At 38.6% G+C, this 24,286-nt stretch overlaps 1 protein-coding gene across 1 annotated transcript in view; it reads left to right on the top strand.

Annotated features, from left to right (window-relative positions):
* The window catches only part of LOC124721224 (tyrosine-protein phosphatase 69D), a 459,889-nt gene that overhangs the window by 332,765 nt on the left and 102,838 nt on the right, over positions 1-24,286 (top strand). Inside the window, exons 15-16 of the mRNA XM_047246080.1 lie at positions 13,936-14,080; positions 21,825-22,029. Of these exons, the coding sequence (XP_047102036.1) occupies positions 13,936-14,080; positions 21,825-22,029 (350 nt within the window). The remainder of the gene's footprint in view (positions 1-13,935; positions 14,081-21,824; positions 22,030-24,286) is intronic.

The following is a 24,286-nucleotide window of genomic DNA, read 5'->3' as shown; positions in this document are numbered from 1 at the left end:
ACAGGAAACAAATGGTGTCAGTGCAAGGGACTAGTGAATTAAGTCATCACTCATCATCAGAATGGGAAGAAATCACATGTGGAGTCCCACAAGGATCCATCTTAGGGCCATTGCTTTTTCTTGTGTACATTAATGAGCTCTCATCAGTTACACTGCCAGAAGCAGAGTTCGTTTTGTTTGCAGATGACACAAATATTGCAATGAATAGTATGTCGAGTGTAGTTCTAGAAAGATCTGCTAATGATATTTTCATGGCTATTAATAAATGGTTTAAAGCCAACTCACTGACATTAAACTTCGAAAAGACTCACTATATGCAATTCAGAACCTGTAAAAGGTTTCCACCCAGGATATGCATAAAGTATGAAGAAGAGCAGATAGAAGAGGTTGACAGTCTTAAATTCCTGGGACTACAACTTGATAATAACTTCAGTTGGGAGGAGCACACCACAGAATTGCAGAAACGCCTTAACAAATCTGTATTTGCAATTCGAGTGTTAGCAGACATAGGCAACATAAAAGTGAAAAAGCTTGCATACTTTGCCTACTTTCATTCCATAATGTCATCTGGTATAATATTTTGGGGTAACTCTTCAAGGCAAACAAAAGTTTTCCGAGTCCAAAAGCGTGTAATACGTATTATTTGTGGAGTAAATTCACGGACGTCTTGTAGAAACCTCTTCAAAGAACTGGATATACTAACTATTGCCTCTCAGTATATTTACTCCTTACTGAAATTTGTGCTAAATAATATATCTCTTTTTTCCAACAAACAGATCAGTTCATACATACAATACCAGGAATAAAAATGATCTGCACAAGGACTTAAAAGCACTTACTTTAGTTCAAGAAGGGGTCCAGTACTCAGGAACACTCATCTTCAATAATTTGCCAGCAAACATAAAAAATTTAGTTACAAATAAAGATCAGTTTAAAAGGAGCCTGAAAGACTTACTAGTGGCCAACTCCTTCTACTCCATTGATGAATTTTTTAATAGAAACAAATGATGTATTGTCTATATTCATACTATTAGTATTGTTATTTCAGCTTTAAAAAAAAAATTAAAAAAAAAAAAGAAGAATGTTCCACATCCACGAGGATCTCCTCAACACGGATCTATGGACCGAAAAACTAATCTAATGTAATCTAAGTCACTTTCACTCTTGTTCACTAGTACATGTAGATAAAATTGACAAACAACATTATTATTTTTAAGTAAAGAAATAGTATGTACATGGTCTTGCAGTTTAATTCCTGAAATGATAAGACCTTTTCTCTCTATGTTTGTGGTTAAGCACAACATTTGATACTGCCCACCTCATGCTTTTATGTCTGAGATAATTTGAAATGTACATGTATTATGTCTGATTTGATACATTATACAGGGCTATTACAAATGATTGAAGCGATTTCATAAATTCACTGTAGCTCCATTCATTGACATATGGTCACGACACACTACAGATACGTAGAAAAACTCATAAAGTTTTGTTCTGCTGGAGCCGCACTTCAGGTTTCTGCCACCAGAGCGCTCGAGAGCGCAGTGAGACAAAATGGCGACAGGAGCCGAGAAAGCGTATGTCATGCTTGAAATGCACTCACATCAGTCAGTCATAACAGTGCAACGACACTTCAGGGCGAAGTTCAACAAAGATCCATCAACTGCTAACTCCATTCGGCGATGGTATGCGCAGTTTAAAGCTTCTGGATGCCTCTGTAAGGGGAAATCAACGGGTCGGCCTGCAGTGAGCGAAGAAACGGTTGAACGCATGTGGGCAAGTTTCACGCGTAGCCCGCGGAAGTCGACAAATAAAGCAAGCAGGGAGCTAAACGTACCACAGCCGACGGTTTGGAAAATCTTACGGAAAAGGCTAAAGCAGAAGCCTTACCATTTACAATTGCTACAAGCCCTGACACCCGATGACAAAGTCAAACGCTTTGAATTTTCGGCGTGGTTGCAACAGCTCATGGAAGAGGATGCGTTCAGTGCGAAACTTGTTTTCAGTGATGAAGCAACATTTTTTCGTAATGGTGAAGTGAACAGACACAATGTACGAATCTGGGTGGTAGAGAATCCTCACGCATTCGTGCAGCAAATTCGCAATTCACCAAAAGTTAACGTGTTTTGTGCAATCTCACGGTTTAAAGTTTACGGCCCCTTTTTCTTCTGCGAAAAAAACGTTGCAGGACACTTGTATCTGGACATGCTGGAAAATTGGCTCATGCCACAACTGGAGACTGACAGCGCCGACTTCATCTTTCAACAGGATGGTGCTCCACTGCACTTCCATCATGATGTTCGGCATTTCTTAAACAGGAGATTGGAAAACCGATGGATCGGCCGTGGTGGAGATCATGAGCAGCAATTCATGTCATGGCCTCTACACTCTCCCGACTTAACCCCGTGCGATTTCTTTCTGTGGGGTTATGTGAAAGATTCTGTGTTTAAACCTCCTCTACCAAGAAACGTGCCAGAACTGCGAGCTCGCATCAACGATGCTTTCGAACTCATTGATGGGGACATGCTGCGCCGAGTGTGGGAGGAACTTGATTATCGGCTTGATGTCTGCCGAATCACTAAAGGGGCACATATCGAACATTTGTGAATGCCTAAAAAAACTTTTTGAGTTTTTGTATGTGTGTGCAAAGCATTGTGAAAATATCTCAAATAATAAAGTTATTGTAGAGCTGTGAAATTGCTTCAATCATTTGTAATAACCCTGTAAATGGTTTTTGAAAGCCTGCAACTGTGAAAACAATAGATTTATTTATAGATAAATCTTCTGCTACCAGTCATGATTTTCCTTTATTTACTTTTCGCACGACTCATTTAAGGAAATGATTCCCATTTTCAAGTGTGTTTTTGTGTGTATTAAGCCATTCCTATTGATGTTGTTGTGTGTGACATAAAATGGAATTGCTAGAACAACTGGAAATATATTCACATTTCAGAAAATATGAAGATAATATATTAAACGAAAAACTGGAAAGTGAATCAGTGAATTTCTTCAGATGTTTCAGTAGTATACTTAAATAAAAATAGTAAAACAGAGAAATAAGCACAATTGTAAAATCGATTAAGTAATTTACGAGGCAAAATGTTAAGATAAATAACTTGTGTACAAAAGCGTATCATAATCTATGGAAGACCTATAATGTTATCTCTGTGGACTACTTGTAAGAGGACCTTTGTAACTGTTTTGGTTTATATAAGATATTTTCGATGTCTAAAATGTACAAGAAGATGTGTGTGATGTTTAGTGTGTGTGAGATTCTGCACAAATGAATCATTAGAAAACTGTAACTACAAATTCTTCTAAATTTTGCCACTTGCTTCACCCAAAGAATTGATAACCAACTAAACAAAATCACATGTTTCTTACCTTATGTATTGCAGTAAAAGTCAATGAAATGTAGCAGACACTCACACATTGACAATGTTAATAGAAATGACTCAATACAAAAAACAAAAAACAACTTGAAAATGGGAATCATTTCCCAAAGCACGTCGTGAGAAAAGTAAATAAAAAAAAAATCGTGACTGGTAGCAGAAGACTTATTTATAAACAAACGCATTACATGCATTATGGTTCAGCCAACCACAGCATTGAGTTTCTAAGTTTCAGTACATTTTTCTGCACTTTTATTTTCTGTATACTGTACACTAATATGCCTTGGGATGTAGGTTTTGGTTGTCCAAGAAATAAGGGCATTCATTTATATTTAGCAGTGGTGTTGAAACAGGAGTGTCACCAAACCACATGTGGAAACATCACACGGGTAGTGACAGAGCATTTTGCACTGTCTATCTCCACTACCAGCCAGGATAGTGTGTCTTTGTTACCATGCCCCATGAAGAGGGTAAAGTTGGACTCCCATATTTGGAGTCTTACAACTGCCTGTTCTCCATGTGGGAGCTAGATTTGGCACTGTCTTATACTTGTGATACAGACCCAGTCATGACCAGATCCAGTACAGCATGCTGCAGCACTTGCAAATGGTGTCAAACAAACTCCTCTTATGATGTGCTAATTCAATACAGCTGACAGGAAAATTTTCTAACTAGTAGAAACAGGCAATTTTGATACCTCTCCTCAAACAAGGAAAGGACCAAACATGTCACAATAGTTATCAAAGTGTTGCCTTAACAAGCTGTGTAGGAAGGATCTAGAGCATGTGGTCAACTATCATCTGGTCTGTATACTAGAAACCAGGCAGCTCCTTATCCACTCTCAGCGTAGATTCAGGACGTGCCAATCAGCTATCAACAACCTGACTCTGCTAGAAGTGGAAATCCAGCAAACTTTCCAACATAACAAGCATTATCTAGGGATATTTTTTGGCATCAGAGTAAGGCATATGACACTAATTGGAGGCACAATATTCTCAGTCAGCTACACCAGTGTGGCTTTCGTGACCACCTCCCCATCTTCATTCGGTCCTTCTTCTCAGGACACTTTTTTAGGTACAGAGTCGGTGATCTAATGTTAGATAGTTTCATGCAGAATGATAGTGTCCTCTGGGGCAGTGTTTTAATTGTCACCCTCTTCGCCATAGCTATTAACAGTAAATGTCCCCTGCAAGGAGTCCTGTCCAGTGACCTTTTTTTGTGGATGTTTTTGCAGTATGCATGTCTGTATCAACATCTCACAAAAACAGATGGATAACAGCAGGTATTAAGAAGTAGTCCCAAACACTTACACCTCAGTTCCATGAAAAAGATTCGCAATGATCCAGAATTCTTAAATTTCTGTCATAGATACGAAAAGATCTATAGGACGGTGCTGATTGCTGTAAAAAAGTCATTTAATGACAAAATAATTTATAAAGCAGAGAATAAAAGCAAAGCAGTCTGGGATGTTATAAAAAAGGAAATGGGGAGAGGCAAATAATAATAATAACAATAATAATAACAATAACAATAAGATACTGCTAAGGGAGGGGGATAAGGTAATAAATGATCCACAGTACTTACAAAATTATGTAAACGAGCATTTTTCAAGTATTGCAGAGAAGTTACAACAAAAATTCCCCCAAACAAATATAACTCCTGTAAATAATGTTGCACTAAATACAATACTGTTACTTCCAACCACAGAGAATGAAGCCAATAAAACTGTTCAATAACTAAAAAATAAAAGTCAAAGTCAATAGGCTTAGATGAAGTACCAATGTGTGTACTAAAACAATGCATAGGGACTATACAAGGCCCCTTAACAAATATATTAAAGGAATCCTTCACATCAGGGATGTTTCCAGAGCAAGTTAAAACAGGCAAGAGTTGTACCTTTGCTTAAGAAATGTAATGCAGAAGACAGAAAGTTACTGGCCCATTTCCCTACTGTCGCCATTCTCAAAAGTAATAGAAACAATAATGAAAGACAGCTTAATGATTACCTGAATAAATACAATCTTTTAAGCGAATCACAGTTTGGTTTTCGAAGTGGCAAAAATACGGATTCAGCCATAGTAGAATTCACATAAGTTGTACTTCATGCTCGTGATAAAGATGAGTGTGTCGCAGGCACATTTTTGGATCTTTCTAAGGTGTTTGATACAGTCGACCACAAGATTCTATTAAATAAATTAGAAGCATTAGGAATAAGAGGGGTAGCTAATGACTGGTTTTGATCATACCTAACAGATAGGGTGAAAAGAATAGAGATAAGACATACTTCAAATAGATCTAAAAATTTAGTAAAACACTTATCAGAACCAAAATACATTAATATAGGGGTTCCGCAGGGTAGCATATTAGGACCAATACTGTTCCCGATATACATTTATTTATTTATTGGTCCAAGAATCACTTTCATACATTGTTTGTACATGTGATATAGGGCAGTGGTAAACCTAGTTAGTTTACAATACAGTAGTCATTTGGACTACATTGTTGACATAATAAAAATGCATAATAATGTAGGTTGGTGTACTACATTGCTTCCACATGTGATAATAACAGTTATTAAGTGAGACGACATGATAAGCACAATGTAAACTATATTATGAATTGACAATTACTGAAATTTGGTAAATGAGGTTTACTTATTATGATGTTCCATAAACTCAGACAAAGAATAGAAGCAGTGGTCAAGCAAGAACTGTTTTAACTTTATTTTAAATGCATTTTAGGTAAGAAGGCATATGGTTATATAACATAGCTCCAGAATTATACACTCATCTTTTGCATAAGTTTGTGTTTACTGTGTTTCTGTGTAGGTTCATCTTCTATCTATTTTTGTATGTCTGTATATCATAGTTGTGTTTGAAGAGATTTTCCTTTTTTAAGTTGCTCCCTTTTGTGAAAATTAGTGTTTCATATATATACAAACAAGGCAGTGGCAATATTTTCAGAGTTTTAAAAAGGGGTCTACAGGAATCCTTACATTTAGCTTTTTTTATCACCCTGATAATCTTTTTCTGTATTTTAAATGTTTTTGTAGTATTTGTGGAATTCCCCCAAAAATTATTCCGTACATAAGTAGCGACTGTATACTGCAATGATACGTTGTCAGCACTGATGAGCAGCTTGTATTTTTAGTGAGGATCCTAACAGCATAACCTAGTGAATTCAGTCTCTAATTTAAATCGTTTAGGTGTACCTCCCACTTTTGATCTGCCTGAACATGTACACCTAGAAATTTTGTATGACTGACCTTCAACACATTTTTTCCTTCGATAGTGAAAACAGGGTTTGCAGGATGGAGGTTTTGTGTGGTATCAGAGTTAACTGCCCAAGTTTTTTCAGAATTTATTATGAGTCTGTTGGTCTTGAACCAGTGTGTTAAGGTATGCATGACTGATACTGCAGCCTCCTGCAGATTTTCCTCATTCTATAATTTAATTAGAATATTAGTGTCATGTGCAAACAGTACACTGGTTCCATCATGTATTTTACTAGCCAAGTCATTTACATACAGCAGAGATAGGACAGGTCCTAGAACTGACCCTTGTGGGACTCCATACTTGATTTTCTGCTCATCACTGTAAAAACTAGAATTTTTTTGTGTTTCACTATCTTTGTGTTTCACTGTCTTTGTGTTTCACTGTCTTTGTGTTTCACTGTCTTTGTGTTTCACTATCTTTGTGTTTCACTATCTTTGTGTTTTATTTCTGTAATCTGCTGACGATTACTGAGGTGCGACTGGATCCACTTTTCAAACTGTCCTCTAATTCCAGAATTGCTTAATTTACACAAGAGGATGCCATGATCAGTTACATCAAAGACTTTACTTAGATTCAGAAATATCTCAGATACATGTTGTTTGTCATCCACTGATTTTAATACTTCATCTAATAGGGCAAAAATTGCTGACTGAGTTGACTTTCCAGCTCTGAACCCATATTGAGAGTCACTTATCAGCCTCTCTTTATTTAAGAAAACTGTTAATTTTCTAAGGAACATTTTTTCCGTGATTTTGCTGAAGCCTGACAAAAGTGAAACTGGTCTATAATTAGCAATATCACTTTTTGCACCCTTCTTATGCAAAGGTGTTACTTCTGCAGTTTTTAGATTATTTGGAAATACACCACTCTCAAAAGGTCAATTTACTATGGTAGTGGTTCCACAATAAATGTTGCACTAGCTTTGATAATACCATCTGGTATCTCATCACCACCCACTGAAGATTTATTAGGTAATTCTTTTAGGATCATTGACAGTTCCTCAGGTGTTGCTGGATACAGGAATAATGTGTTTGAATGAATTTTTTGATCTGAGTGACTGGTTGGCTGTTTGTCATGGTGTGTATTTATTAACTGTAGTGCTACATTTTAGAAATAATTGCTGAAAGCACTAGCAACATGTTTGGAATTAGTTGGTTTATTTTTATTCATAATCAGCTTTATATTAGTGTGATTAACTGGCCTGTTACCCATTTCTTTCCTTATAATTTGCAGGTTGCTTTAGTTTTATTCTCGGAATCACACAATATTTTGTCATTTTCTAGTTTTTTTTGCTTTTGAAATAACTTGTGTTAGTATTCTTTTGTATCTTTTGAAATATGCAATAAAGTCAGGACTGGTATTATGCTTGTAGTACTCATACAATCCCCTTTTATTTTCACATGATATCCTTATCCCTTTTGTAATCCACTTGTTTGTTTTCTGAGTAGAGTTCAACATAGTTGTTTTCTTGGGAAAAGCCATTTCAAAAAAAAAAAAAATGTTTGAATGTAGCCATAAACTTATCATATTTCTCATTGGCCTCATTACAGTCATATACATATTTCCAACTTTCACCCTCTAGGAGAGAACAAAAATATTCCACATTTTTTATACTGAAATTCCTTACAGTGTGTTGTATTTGACTGGGAATTCGGTGTCCTGAAACATTCATTGCAGGAATTTGATCTTAGTGATCGCTAAAACCCATGTCTACAACTTGTGTGTTATAGGCATATTTGCACATATTTATCAAGATCTGATCAATAATATATGAAGAGGTAGGTGTTTCTTGAGTTGGTTCGGTTACCATTGGACTGATGTTGAACGATTGTAGTAAATTTATAATGTCAACTCTGAATTTACTGGATTTCGAGAAATCAATATTAAAGTCACCACATATAATTATATTTTTCTTGGAAGAGTGAATTTCTTCCAAGAGTTCCTCCATGTGATTGTGAAACACTTTTTTGTCTCCATCTGGTGACCTGTATACATGAATAATATCTGTATTTGCCTTGGTAGTTCAGCAATAGGGAGTTCTATATCTTTTTCACAGGAAAGTTTATGATATTTAGTTGCACTATTGAATTCAATATTTTCTTTAACATATATACAAGTACCCCTATGACTCGAAATTTTCCTACAAAACATGCATCCAAGTTTGAACTGAGGAAGGTATGTTTGCTCTAACATACCTTGTTTGAGCCAGTGTTCTGTAAAGCATAGTACAGAAATATCATTTAGATCATTTAATATTATTTCTATTTTGTTTAGTTTATTTGGGAGCGACTAAACAATTGATGGAGTAATTTAAAATTAGGGACAGGGAGGGAATAATTTCTTGCTTGACCACTTACCTCACTATTTGGATTAGTGTACTTAGTGGTAAAAAATCCTTATTTTTTCCAGGGATGGTATTCATGATGTTTGCCGTGTGGATTACTGGTTCACCATTTGTGGGTTCCTGCCTTTCTTCTGTCGAAATGTTCCCAATTTTCACTTTTTTTCCGTGCTTTTTCACCCATGTGTCCATTAACGACTGCCTTGTTGCTGCATTTGATGGCTTGAAATTCGCCCTAGTAACTGTGTTGTTATGACTTTCATTGGGCTCATTTTTTGTTATAAAATGGTCCATAACTGTCTGTTTTTTTGTGGGTGGCACTTTCACTTTGAGACTGGCACTTTCTATCTGATTGTCCATTTGCGTGTGCTTTTTTCCTGTATCGGTACTAGGTTTTTCAGTTTTTGTCATGTATATGAAAGAAGCAAGCCTGTTACAAGTGCGAATCTTTCCTTGTTTGTTTAGATGTAAACCATGAATTGTATATTCATTTCTTCTCAGGCGTTCTATTTTGAAATTCACAAATAATCTCTTCCTACACACGCCTGTGGCAGTGGTGATTTTTTCTAACATAATGCGGTTTGCAGCTTTGAGTTTTCCATTTAGACCTTGTGCATAATGTCTAAGCAGTATTGGATGAGTTATTACATTTGTTTTTTGCTTGAGTTTAAGTATGTATGCCAAAGAATCTTTCATGTTCCTCTACAATTCTTCCAGAGGTTTATCCGTGTCATTTGTGCCACCAATAATGATTAAAGTATCGTTGACGGAGAAGTTATCAGTTAATTTGTCTGTGTTTTTTACAACTTCCTTAATTGACGCCACAGGTTTTATAATACTTTGCACACTGATTTTTTTGCCTAATTTGTCTTGTAGTATACTCCCACAGTTTCTGCCATGACTGTCGCTTATAACAAGAACTTTATTTCCTTTTATTGCAGTTGTTTGAGGCCTAACAGACCGCGAGTTTTCATACGAGACATTGTTACGGTTTTTCATTGCATTTTGCTCATTATGAGGTATTTTTGCTTCTGAATCCTTGATTTTAATCTTCATAGCACTGTTTTCTTCTTGCAAAACTTTTTAAACTTGATTACTTGAGATCAATGACTTTCCCAGTAGTGTTACTCATGGTGAAAAAATTCTTTTCACTGATGTCAGCAATATTACAATCACTGAGAAAACAAGAAAACTCCTTGCTGAGAAAGCAAATGAAACTCTCAAGGAAGTTTATGATTGCTCAATAAGCAATAAAGTGACATTGAACATAAAGAAAACTAATGCCATGAATTTCGGTTTGAAGAGGAAAAATGACAATGTTAAATTAAATGTAGATGGCACGTCTATAGATTGTGTAACAAATACAAAATTTCTAAGAATGAATATTGATTCTCAGTTGAAGTGGTGTGAACACACAAAGGTACTTGCAAACAGAATGTCATCAGCATGTTATGCCCTTGGAATCATATCATCAGTGTGTAACATGCAGTGTCTTTTAGTTACATATTATTCATATGTACACTCAGTTCTTAGCTATGGCATTCTTTTATGGGGAACAAACGCACAAAATATGAACACATTTGTCAAACTCCAGAAAAGAGCCATAAGAATAATAACCAAAATTACTAGTCGAGCTCATTGTAAACATCTGTTCAAAACACTGGAGATTTTAACTGCTCCATGTGAATACATATACCAGTCAGTTGTACACATCAAAAATAACATGGGTAATTATTGCACAAATAGCTCTGTGTATGACCATTCAACAAGAGAGAGACTCAACTTCCATTTACCAAGAAAAACATAAAACTGAAAATAGCATTTTCTACCAAGAAATAAAACTGTACAACAAATTACCAAAAGAGATTAAAGAAATTGCAAAATTACACTTATTTAAAAAGGCAGCTAAAAAGTACCTGTTATGCAGTACATGACATACATTGGATTACATAGCTAAAACAGAGTAGGGGTTTGATAAAAAATGTTATACAAATAAATAATTAGAATAATGATTATAAAATATCCAACATTCCACATAACACCTTCACTTTGTTTTTTCCTTTCTAGAAATACTTACCCCCAAGCTATGCACAGCACAATACTAACACCTCTTCTTCTTTCTGAGCTCAACATCTCACTCATCATGGAGGGATGCTGACTCAGTTTTTCAGGATAGCAAATGGGAAGTTGCAGTACAGAAAATGGCCCAGAGATCACCAGTGTGTGTGTGTGTGTGTGTGTGTGTGTGTGTGTGTGTGTGTGTGTGTAGGTAATGAGGTGTGGAGTGACTGATAGTGAGAGATGAGTGAACAGTGCAGCATTACATTATTTAATAAATTATTTGTAAAAAAAAGTATTGTATACCAGAAGTAAATCTAATGATTGTCTCTAACTAGAAGTTTGTAAATATATGTGTATACGAATTAGCTTATTTTAAATTGATCTAAATTTGTAAATACTTTGACATGTCCTATGTGCTTGTAAAAAGAGATCTACGGATGAATAAAGCTATGTTATTACTACTACTACTACTACTACTACTACTGCTAGTCATCTGCTCTTCCTCCAATACCACAGCAGTGAATTGTCAGTTGCAACTTACAGTGATGAGGTTTTACATTTTGTGCAGAGAAATGTGTGTTCATTTTAATAATTCTCATTGGATTTTTAACCCTAGATTACTGAACCTTCATAAAATTTACGACTGCAGTATGGTATAAAACAAGACTTTTGTACTTTATTTGAAAAGTAACATGCCATTGGAGATCTTGTAATTGTAATTAACTAATGCATAAGCTATAAATATGACTTCTTTTGAATAAAATGTAAAGTAGTAAACCTTATTATGGTTTTGTAGCAGTTTTACACTTACTTCTCTTTAGTGTTCTAAGGTTAACTTCCCTGAATTGCATGTGTGAAATACCATTCTCTCTTTTAAAGACTCTATGAGGTTTATGAGCCTCATGTTTGACTCAAAACTGTTGTGATTTTACACCGAAACAACTTGAAGGCAAGGGCCCAGAAGACACTGAATACCTTGAAGTGCCTTAGCAACAATTCTTGAGAAATTGACAGGTTAAGTCTGCTCCATTTTTATAAAGCCTTTATGCGTTTATAGTTGGACAGTGTACAGGTCAGCAAGGCTTCCTTACCTGAGAGTCATTGGCACTACACACCGTGATGGGATCAGCCTGGCCACGGGTGGTTACAGGACCAACCTCATACTCAGTCTCTATACTGAGATCGGTGGACCACCATTTACCATCTGGCAGCACCTCCGCATGGTGCATAAGGCATGTATGTTCCTCCCTGTTCTCACTTCCCCAGAATACTATGCCATTGTTCATCCAACTGTGGAATGCCTCTTTACCAATCATCCCCGAGCAATGAGACCATTTGGTATCTGTGTGAAGTTTGTGCTAGAGTCCCTTGGTATGGGGCACATACAGGTTTAAATCCTGTGTTTTAACAGACTGCATTCCTGGTTACTGTAGAGGCCTGGAGTAATTTTAGATTTAGTACAATTCAGGAGAGATTGCACTCCTGATTATGTTTTTAATATATTTTCTTACATTTCAAATGAGCATCACAACTATGTACAATATTCACAGATGGGTCTAAGCAGGGGGATTCCACTGGCTTCACTGTTGTATCCCTGATTGTGTTATTAAGATTTGGTTGTCTCCAGGCTTTACTGTCTTTGATGCCGAATTATCTCCAATCTTGAGGGTTCTGGAGCAGATGAAATGCGTCATGCCTCTGAAATTCCTTGTCTGTTCTGACTCCCTGAGTGCCCATAATCCTCTGCAATGCTTGTATCCTGGACACCCTTCTCCATTTACAAAGCCTGGGGAATGAGATGTCTCTCTGCTGGGTGCCAGGGGACATGGGTATTGCAGGGAATGAAAGAATGGATGTAGTAGCCATCCCTCTGTTTGCTATCACCTTGTTGTTGAGGTAAATAGTCATGTGTTGATGGGCAGAGGAGCTGCTGAAAGTGGCAGACAATATGCGACATCTAATAAAGTCTGCAATGCGGTCATGGGTTACCTACATCCATCTACAAAGGTGGGATGAGATACTCCTTACCCATCTTCACATAGACTGCAGCCCTATGATGCATGGCTTCTTGCTCCAGCGAGAGGACTCTCCTATGTGTGGTGCTTGTGGTGTATAGCTCACTGTGTGCCGTTTCTCCTGTTACTTTCAGTTGTATTACCTTTAAGGTAGTTACAGACTGGCTCAACCTCTTTGTAAGTGGTCAGCCAATCACATTTGTCTGAATCACATTTGTCTGTGCTGTTATTTTAGCTTCTCTGTTGTTTTACTTTAGCTTCTCTGTTGTTTTACTTATGTTTTAATCTCAGGTACAGCACCAGTCACCCTTTTTCTGATGTCTTACAGTGTGTAAGATAGTGACTGTGTGGGTCAACACAAGTGAGGTGGGAGTGAGTGAGTGAGTGTCATTTTATAGGTTTACACCTCAGTGTGTGACAACATTTTAGCCATTTTCTCTACAGTCTTTTCATTTAATATTTGTAAGGGTGCTGATAACCTCGCTGTTGAATGCCCATAAACCCCCAAAACAAACACAACACACAAAATTTAAAAAAAAAACTGATTTTGGAACCAGCTTTCCAACACACTATGATAAATAAAACACATTAAATTCTCTACTTTCTCAAAAGAGCAAGAATAAGTAGTGAGACGTTATGAAAATATTGTAGGGGATGATTGTGGGGAAAAATGAGAGAGCGAAACATACCTGCAGCAGCAGGTCTAGTTCAGGTGCTTGGAATACAAGTGCTCAGACAAAATTGGAGGAAGAAAGTGAATGAGAGAGAGCTAAGGGAGTGGTTGAGAGTATGTAAGACGAATATGTTATTGCATTACCTCACTGTTTTTACTTATTTCTCTTACATTGCAGACACCTTTGTCGCAGCCTTCGTGGTCGTCACATTCTTGTTTCTGCCAGTCCACCGGACATGGCACCCATTGCTAAATCTGATCTCATGCAGGCCTTCATAGATCGCCATAAGGATTCAGACTATGGCTTCCAGCATGAATTTGAGGTATTATTAGCTTATTTTAAAAAAGTAAACATTTTTCTAAAAAATAGTCTTTAATACTGGGTTAGACATTTGTTGGAAGTGCTTCAGTGGTATATAAAGAAGCTGGTGTTTCTATGAAAGCTTTATGCTGACAATAAGAATGATTTTTGTTTTTGGTAATATGTGCCATCTTTAATTTTTCAGCAAATTTACTGCCTAATTTCATTGCAAAAAAGAAAAACTTTTTTTACTGCTTGCAACATTGTAAGCTTTTTCTTGCTTTATAGACAGAATACTTTAATCCACTATTTAATTCTGAAAAAAATATTAAACAGGAAATGTTTACCAGAAGATTATCATTTGGTTCCAATAGTTCTCCTTTGGGGGGAGGGGGGGGGGGGGGGGGGTGAAATGAAAGAGGATAAGAAATGCATGATTAGGAGGGGGAAAGTTGTGAAGATAAGACAATTTTTTAAAAAAGTGTACACCATGTACACTTGAGGATGTGGCCATAGGCCATGAAACTGACCATCTCACATTAAAGATTGTCACACAGCTGTATGCATTGTTATTTTTGCAAGATGTATTACCACAGCTGTGGATGTCCAGAGTGCAGAATTGTTTGTTTTATTTAATTATCTCAAGATAACACTGATATTTTGCTTGAAATAAATGTGCTATATCTCATAGAACCAGTATCACTTATAAACAGACCAACCAATTTGTCAGAGATAATTCATGATGTGTTAATTATACAGGGTGTTACAAATAGGTACGGCCAAACTTTCAGGAAACATTCCTCACACACAAATAAAGAAAAGATGTTATGTGGACATGTGTCCAAAAACAATTTCCATGTTAGAGCTCATGTTAGTTTTGTCAGTATGTACTGTACTTCCTCGATTCACCGCCAGTTGGCCCAATTGAAGGAAGGTAATGTTGACTTCGGTGCTTGTGTTGACATGCGACTCATTGCTCTACAGTACTAGCATCAAGCACAACAGTACGTAGCATCAACAGGTTAGTGTTCATCACGAATGTGGTTTTGTAGTCAGTGCAATGTTTACAAATGCGGAATTGGCAGATGCCCATTTGATGTATGGATTAGCACGGGGCGATAGCCGTGGCGCGGTACGTTTGTATCGATACAGATTTCCAGAACGAAGGTGTCCCTACAGGAAGACGTTCGAAGCAATTGATCGGCGTCTTAGGGAGCACGGAACATTCCAGCCTATGACTCGCGACTGGGGAAGACCTAGAACGACGAGGACACCTGCAATAGACGAGGCAATTCTTCATGCAGTTGACGATAACCCTAATGTCAGCGTCAGAGAAGTTGCTGCTGTACAAGGTAACATTGACCACATCACTGTATGGAGAGTGCTACGGGAGAAACAGTTATTTCTGTACCATGTACAGTGTGTGCAGGCACTATCAGCAGCTGATTGGCCTCCACGGGTACACTTCTGCAAATGGTCCATCCAACAATGTGTCAATCCTCATTTCAGTGCAAATGTTCTCTTTACGGATGAGGCTTCATTCCAACGTGATTAAATTGTGAATTTTCACAATCAACATGTGTGGGCTGATGAGAATCTGCACGCAGTTGTGCAATCACGTCATCAACACAGATTTTCAGTGAACGTTTGGGCAGGAATTGTTGGTGATGTCTTGATTGGCCCCCATGCTCTTCCACCTACGCTCAATGGTGCACGTTATCATGATTTCATACGGGATACTCTACCTGTGCTGCTAGAACATGTGCCTTTTCAAGTATGACACAACATGTGGTTCATGCACGATGGAGCTCCTGCACATTTCAGTCGAAGTGTTCGTACGCTTCTCAACAACAGATTCGGTGACCGATGGATTGGTAGAGGCGGACCAATTCCATGGCTTCCACGCTCTCCTGACCTCAACCCTCTTGACTTTCATTTATGGGGGCATTTGAAAGCTCTTGTCTACGCAACCCCGGTACCAAATGTAGAGACTCTTCATGCTCATATTGTGGACGGCTGTGATACAATACGCCATTCTCCAGGGCTGCATCAGCGCATCAGGGATTCCATGCGGCGGAGGGTACATGCATGTATCCTCGCTAACTGAGGACATTTTGAACATTTCCTGTGAAATGAAATGAAATGTCATGTGGCTAGGGCCTCCCGTCGGGTAGACCATTTGCCTGGTGCAGGTCTTTCGATTTGACACCACTTCGGCGACCTGCGCGTCGATGGGGATGAAATGATGATGATTAGGACAACACAACACCCAGTCCGTGAGCGGAGAAAATCTCCGACCCAGCCAGGAATCGAACCCAGGCCCTTAGGACTGACAGTCTGTCACGCTGACCCCTCAGCTACCGGGGCAGACAATATTTCCTGTAGCAAAGTGTTTGAAGTCATGCTGGTACGTTCTGTTGCTGTGTGTTTCCAATTCATGATTAATGTGATTTGAAGAGAAGTGATAAAATGAGCTCTAACATGGAAAGTAAGCGTTTCCGAACACATTTCCACATAACATATTTTCTTTCTTTGTGTGTGAGGAATGTTTCCTGAAAGTTTGGCCGTAACTTTTTGTAACACCCTGTATATGAAACATTAACTGTTTTCAGCCTAAAACACCGCCCTCTGCCCACCTCTCTTCCTTCTTTCCATTGATTCTAATGTGTAGGCAGTAGACCCTGTGATATACTTTGTAAATTTTACATTTGGAACATAGTACATTTGTGAGATGGTAGTGTAGGATATTCATATGCTGTAGCTGTCATTTTATTGCAATGAAGGAAACTGGTCTGGAGTATGCTTCACACTGTATGAAGAGGATGTGCCGAAAAGAAATACCTCCAAATTTTTGATGTGAGAACTCTGAAAGATTTTGAAATAAAACAAAAATATTTTTCTGCATAGTTTAAAAGCTTATAGTTGAAAATATTACCATTTCATCAAATAGAAGAATAATTTGGAGAATAGTATCTACTTAAGAGATCTGTTTGGAGAAAAACTCAACATTGTTATTTTAATAATACTTATATTCAACTGACAGATGTTTAGTCCTGGTCTCCTTCAAAATACGCTCTCCTTTATTCACACTGTTAGCCTGGATGAGTTTCCATTTTGCCATGCAGTTCTCTGTCTCTTCTGGAATATCCTTCAGGGCCAGTGCCAAGTTTTCCTTAATGTCATCAATGGTGTCACAAGCACAAATGTTGATGTTCAAAAAAAAGAAGTGATCACATGGAATGTGGTCTGAGGATTAGGATAATGGGATAAACAGTCATCTGATTAATGAATTAACAGAACTGTCATAGTGAAGGTATAGTTGGCAAGGTGTAGCATTAGCTGCGAGTTGCACATAAGGGGAAGAAAGTAGCAGTGGGGGAGGGGTGGGGGAGGATGATTATGGGAGGTAGGATGCATGCCCTGCTGCTACCCGCCTTAAAAATATTGGAGCATCAAATGGCATAACCTGCAATATGAGACAAAGATTACTCATTAAGTGATGCTGCTGTTGGTAACCTAAAAGATACAACTGCTGCTTATGTTACGACTCTCACTGCCCGTAGTGTTGTTGGTCCGTACATTGACAATGAAGTTTTCTGTGATCATGTCAATAGTTTGTCCACTTCAGATTTATGAATGTAGCTGTAATGAGGAGGCTGGGAACATTCTTCTTCTGTAAATTTTGTTTTACTGTAGTGCAAATCAGATAGACTATGTTTCAATAAGGTTTAAGTAAGGAGATAATCTAAGAACTGAGTGCTCATTTATGGTGAGGATATGATTAGTTTCAAATCTTTTCAACCTTTCCTTGTTGAGTTTAATAATACTGCATAATTCTGATTTTTATGTAACTTCATGAAACAACACACATTTTTGTGAAAGCCATTTAATTATTTCAGCATTGCAAACAGAAAAAGCAAGTAATAGATTCACTTTATGACAAGCATAGACTTAAATAGTAACAGCACAACTGGTACAAACCCATTTTCACTGCTGGCATTCACAATAATAGCTCGCTTTTCCTTGTCACAGTAACAGCTCGCTTTTGCTTGGAAACCAATGCAAGAAGCCTCTGCCCACTCTAGAAATGACAGGTAGTGTATAGCAAGTCCACATAAGTCTCATTAAGACATGTTGCCACAAGATATGGTGCATGCAGTGTAGTGTAGTGCAGTGGTTAGAATTGCTGTCTAGTATGCTGCGGGTTGCCAGTTCAGAACCAACCAGGAGCTATTATTTGTTACTTAGTATTTATCATTTCTGGGAGGTTCTTCAAGTATCTTATGTTTATATATTCTGGAATAGTCAATGTTTGTGTACATACCAGCATTCAGGAATATTCGATGTTTGTATAAATAGCCGAACACTCTGTCCAGGAAGTTATTTCTGTTATGGCTCTACGTTGGTGTCAGTAATAAATGTGCTTTCACTCCAGAGTGTTGTGCTTCATTGACAACCCTGCCTTCATATATGAATTTGATTGTGGTTTCGGCATGACCCTGGTGGAGATACCGGGTCCTTCAAAACGTACGTCACCATGGCCCCAATTAGGCAACAAAAAGCTGTCACGTACATGGAAATTAACCAGAATACAAGCAGTACATTCTGTGGCTGCCGACCAAAATCGACCACATGGCTAAATTAATACACCGTGTCATCTGCAAACATAGGGGTTGTTAGAAAATCATCTACATTGGCTTCTTTTTAATCCATTCAGGACACACACAATGTAAAATAAAAGGTTAAGTGCACATACAGTTTAAATGACAACAAAATCAGATGTATCCTATTTCTTAACCTAAATATAACCTGTATGTATGTACTTCAGGAAAATAATAAAAAAAATCTGAGGATGCCACAACTTTAGTGAAACATGTCCAGGTGATAAAACAAAATGATAATTTCTGTATTTGGATTAAGGCGGACTCATCCTTAATTCACTGTTATTGTTCTGCAAGTACGGACACTGGGTTCAAAACTCCAATATTCCCGTGAAAGGCAAACGTCCCGAGTTCAAGTCTCGGTCCAGCACACAGTTTTAATCTGCCAGGAAGTTTAAGTTCCAATATGGTAGTGTTTCTCAAGTACGGGTATGCACACTATCATCTTTTTCTCAGAATGTGCTCATACTATCGGCGATTTGTAAAGGACTTTTATACCAAGGCACATCGCTTTCAAGACCTTCTGCAGGGATATGCCAAATTTTCCTGGAACAAGGTATAAGATCTTTCCCTGTTCATATAAAAGCACTGACATCTTCTCCAGTTCTAGCATTGTATGATGAGAATAGAGAGAGAAGGCATCATGTACAAAATTCTTGGAGTAACTCCTTGCAGATCTATAGCACGCTTAATAGACAGCATGCTCAATGATAGGGTGTTCCGAATAAGTATGGGCACTGACAACAGCTCCATCAAAAAACTAAAGAATGGCTTACCACAAGGATCAGTGCTCGCACCACTGCTGTTTAGCCTCTATATTGCAGACCTGCCAAAACACAATCAAGAAAGTTCGGGTATGCTGACGATTGGGCCCTCGCTACAAGATGTAGCACAATCGAAGCATCTGAGGACATCCTAATGAAAGACCTGAAGATAATGGGTGGATATTTCTGTAAGTGGAGACTTCAACAAAATACTTCCAAAACAGAGGTTAGTTGCTTCCATCTCAACATTAAACCCGCTGGAAAGGAACTCGACATTCGATTTGAAAACACCATTCTCAGGCACAATAAAACTCCGAAGTACTTGGGCACGACGCTGGACAGAACACTATCTTTTAAAGAGCACCTAACAAACCATCGAAAAATTAAAGACAAGAAACAACATTATTCAAAAGCTCTGTGGTACTACGATTTGGCTAAACAACCCAAATGTAAAAAAGGTGGATGTCCAGTTGCATAACACTCTAAGGATGATTTCTGGAGTAATTAAACCCACTCCAATGCAATGGCTCCCAATGGTAAATCAAAGCCTGCCAATCCACCAAGACATTGAGGCTGCAAACGCTAATAGGCTTCAATCTAGGAACCCGCCAACAAGAACAGCAAGGACCTGTGTACAAGAAGGTTTCAGTGTCACAAACGCATGGTCTGAAAAATGGAACGCATGGCAAAATCATAACATGCCTTGCATCACACAAAAGCCACCTGGTTTTGACCTACCACGTAGAACGGGGTCCACTCTAAATAGGATTCGAACTCGTCATGGCAGATGTGCTTACTCCCTGTATAAATGGGGTAAAATACCACCCCTCAGTGTGACTGCAGAGAAAATCAGACCATCAGCCACATTGTTGAAGAGTGTTCCAGAAGAGCCTATAATGGGAGCCCCAATGACTTCCTGCTCGCAACTCCAGAGTCGGTAGATTATATTAATAGACTTGATGTTTGTTTGTAATCCTTAAACTTCGTTATATTAGTGATGTTTGTTTGCAATTATTAATGTTTGTTATATTAGTGATTTGTCTGTTTCTTTCTTATGTGTCTGTATTACCATACAATAAATAAAAATAAAATAATGATGAGAATGCCAAGAGAGAACTGACACTATCCCTTCAGGATAGGGGCAGTTCTAGTACAAATTCATGAAGGTACTAGAAGGGTGATAGCTTATACTCCCAGAGTATTCTCCAAGTTTGAGATGAACAACTTTATAACTGAGAAAGTGTGCCTTGCAGTGGTTGCTCAGCATGATGCACCCGTATTATTTGGCAAACTCTTCACTGTTGGTGATGGATCTCATTGTCTGTGCTGGCTGACTAATGTGAATGAACCCTTCAGGTTGAATGGCAGATTGGGCACTGAGACTTCAGGAGTACATCATGAAGATAGTATGCATAAACAGACACGAACACAGACACTGACTGCCTTTCAAGGAATTCTTTAGCAGAACACAGCAGTGTGGATGAAATCTGTCATTGCTGCATTAAATGACATTGTTTCTTAACAGAGGGTTGATCCAGTGTTGCTGAAAACTGTAGAAGTCAGAAGTGGTTGCTTGTCACCCCAGCTCATCTGCGGCTGGCAATTCTGAAGTATTTTCATGATACTTCTACATCTGGCCACCTGGGATTGTGACAAGTCTAGACAGAGGTATCACTGGGCAGGTACCTACCGATCTGTTAGATGCTATGTAAGTGATCAAGACGTTTCCATGGAATTGCTACATGCCAAGTCTGGATAGTCATAAACCTTACAAATGGACGACTTCATCAGTCAAATGAAAGACATTATGTAAATCACTGTAAGGAGTCTCAATGATGGAAGTCCATGCTGCAGTTACCTCCGGAGCATCTAGTACTAATCTTGCACTGACAACCTCACCTGCTGTGCTGTCACCAAATCTGTGCCAATTGCCGAAGCTCCAGAAATTGCAAAGTTCTCTGTAGAAGACCTCATTTTGAAGCATGGAGCATCCCATTTGATGATCTCTGATCATGTAATAAAATTCAGTCCTTGTTACTTTGCTAATAATTTGTGTAAAAATCCCCCAGGAGACTACATGCCTGTTTGAGTTTAAACTTTTGCATTTCTTTCCCCCTCTGCAATTTCTTTTAACCGTTATGTGACAATTTTGTGTGTGTGTGTGTGTGTGTGTGTGTGTGTGTGTGTGTGTGTGTGGGGGGGGGGTGGGTGGGTGGGTGGGCGCGCGCGCGCGCACTCCCTTCCTCAAATTCTTACTTGTTTAATGGAAAAATTGTTATAGATCTAATTTGAAACTTTACAGATTTAAGTGATAGTTTAAATATTGGTTTTTATATTTCAGCTTCTTCCAGATAGATTTGCTGACAGAACAACAAGAAATTCAGAAGCTAGGGAGAACATGTACAAGAATCGGTATCCAGATATAAAAGCTTATGATCAGACAAGAGTTCGCCTTTCTCAGATTGATAGTATAGTAGGTTCAGATTATATCAATGCAAATTTCGTTGTAGGCTACAAAGAAAGAAAGAAATTCATCTGTGCTCAGGGTAAGTTCAAATCAGTCTTGTCTAATGAATGTAAACTGTGTAGAGTCCATTAAGGAATGTTAACGACATTCTGTAACTGCTACTACTCTGAAATTTTTGTACTCTGTCCCCCCCCCCCAACCCCCACCCAAAAAAAAAAAAAAAAAAAATAATAATAATAATAATTCAGCTGCCCTACTACTTTTTCAAATAATTCAAGGAGTAAGGATAACAACTCGCCAAGTAGTGGAAGTGTTGAGTTTTCAAAAGGCACAAGGCTGAACACTTCGTTGGCCTGTGGACTAATCCTTTTATGACTTGTAGAGCATGCATGTGCTCTCTCTCTCTCTCTCTCTCTCTCTCTCTCTCTCTCTCTCTCTCTCTCTCACCCCCCCCCCCCCCCCACACACACACACACACACACACACACACACACACACACACACACACAGCTAAACTACCGGCAAAATTGTACAGGTGTGAGTTTATGTATGTACGTATGTGTATGTGTACTCTGTAGTTCTAAATAGGAGTCATCCATAAGCTAGCAAAGTTCTCTGTCTTGTTTATGTATCTTTTAGTGACTGAGCGCTTCTAGTATTCTGTGACATGTTATCTTTACCCTTAAAATTATTTACATTCCACCAAAACTTTGCATTAACATATTTATGATATACTTCTTTGTTGTTCATGATATAAGACATTTAAAAATTAATACATTAGTGCTCACACTTAGTATGTCAGTTACAAATAAAAACTTATCATTAATATGTGATTTTAGGAAGTAGTCCCACAAGTTTGTCATCAGTGTGTCATGTGTAATTTGGGAAACTGCAAGTTGAATGTTGTCTGCAGGGTGATTTTTGCTAAATGGAGACAAACTGCGGGAATCCCTGAAAGGGTAAGCAGCAGAAAAGGTCATGTGGACATATGGTCGGAAATCCATTGCAAGGGAGGTACACCATTTGAAGGTGGAGACAAAAGATCTTTGACAGTGTATAGTTAAGTGATTAAAAACAAACACAAGAACACATCAGGCAAGTGGGAATGTTCTGTTCATACTGCTGTTGTACTAACATGGGGGCAGCAAAACATGGGCACCGATTCGGCTGCAGTGTGTGGTTGGGGTAGATGTTGTTGAGATGTCTAAGCATGGAAATGTGAAAATTACATGGAGCTCTATCATGTAGTAGAACATTACCTATGTACTATGAAAGGCACATGTTCCAGCAGGGGAGGCAGGTTCACCTCCAGGAAGTGCAGATATACCTCGTGTGTGAGGCATAGTAGAAGAATGAGTGGTCCCACAAGGCAGTGGCCAATAATGTGCACCCACACATTGTGGCTGAAAACCCATTTTGATGGTTCGCTGCCACAATGCCACTAAAAACTAATGCAGAAAGAACATTCAAACCTGCTTCGTGTGTTCTCATGTCTGGTTTCAGTCAATGCTGTCAAAGATCTATTGTCTCCACCTTCAAGTTGGTATACCTTCCTTGGAACAACAAATTTCTGGCCATTGATTTCTTCTTCTTCGTCCCCCCCTCATCGCGATTGCGGTTTATTGCATCGGGACATTTCTGCTCGCGTTGGTCGGGACCCAATGACTGTTAGCAGAATATGGAATCGGTGGGTTCAGGGGGGTAATACGGAATGCCGTGTTGGAACCCAACGGCCTTGTATCACTAGCAGTCAAGATGACAGGCATCTTATCTGCATGGCTGTAACGGGTCGTGCAGCCATGTCTCAATCCCTGAGTCAACAGATGGGAGGTTTGCAAGACAACAACCATCTGCACGAACAGTTTGATGACATTTGCAACAGCATGTACTATCAGCTCAGAGACCATGGCTGCGGCTCCCCTTGACACTGCATCACAGACAGGAGCACTTGCGATGGTGTACTCATCGACGAACCTGGGTGCACGAATGGCAAAACGTCATTTTTTCGGATGAATCCAGATTCTGTTTACAGCATCATGATGGTCGCATCCGTGTTTGGCAACATCGCAGTGAACGCACATTGGTAGTGTGTATTCGTCCTCGCCATACTGGCGTATCACCCGGCGTGATGATATGGGGTGCCATTTGTTACATGTCTCGGTCACCTCTTGTTCGCATTGACGGCACTTTGAACGGTGGACGTTACATTTCAGATGTGTTACGACCCGTGGCTCTACCCTTCATTCGATCCCTGCGAAACCCTACATTTCAGCAGGATAATGCACGACCGCATGTTGCAGGTCCTGTACGGGCCTATTTGGATACAGAAAATGTTT

The sequence above is a fragment of the Schistocerca piceifrons genome, chromosome X, assembly GCF_021461385.2.
Source record: "Schistocerca piceifrons isolate TAMUIC-IGC-003096 chromosome X, iqSchPice1.1, whole genome shotgun sequence".
In the NCBI taxonomy this organism is placed as follows: Eukaryota; Metazoa; Arthropoda; class Insecta; order Orthoptera; family Acrididae; genus Schistocerca; species Schistocerca piceifrons.
Note: the sequence above shows the minus strand (reverse complement) of the source record. Positions and strands in the feature narration are given on the sequence as shown.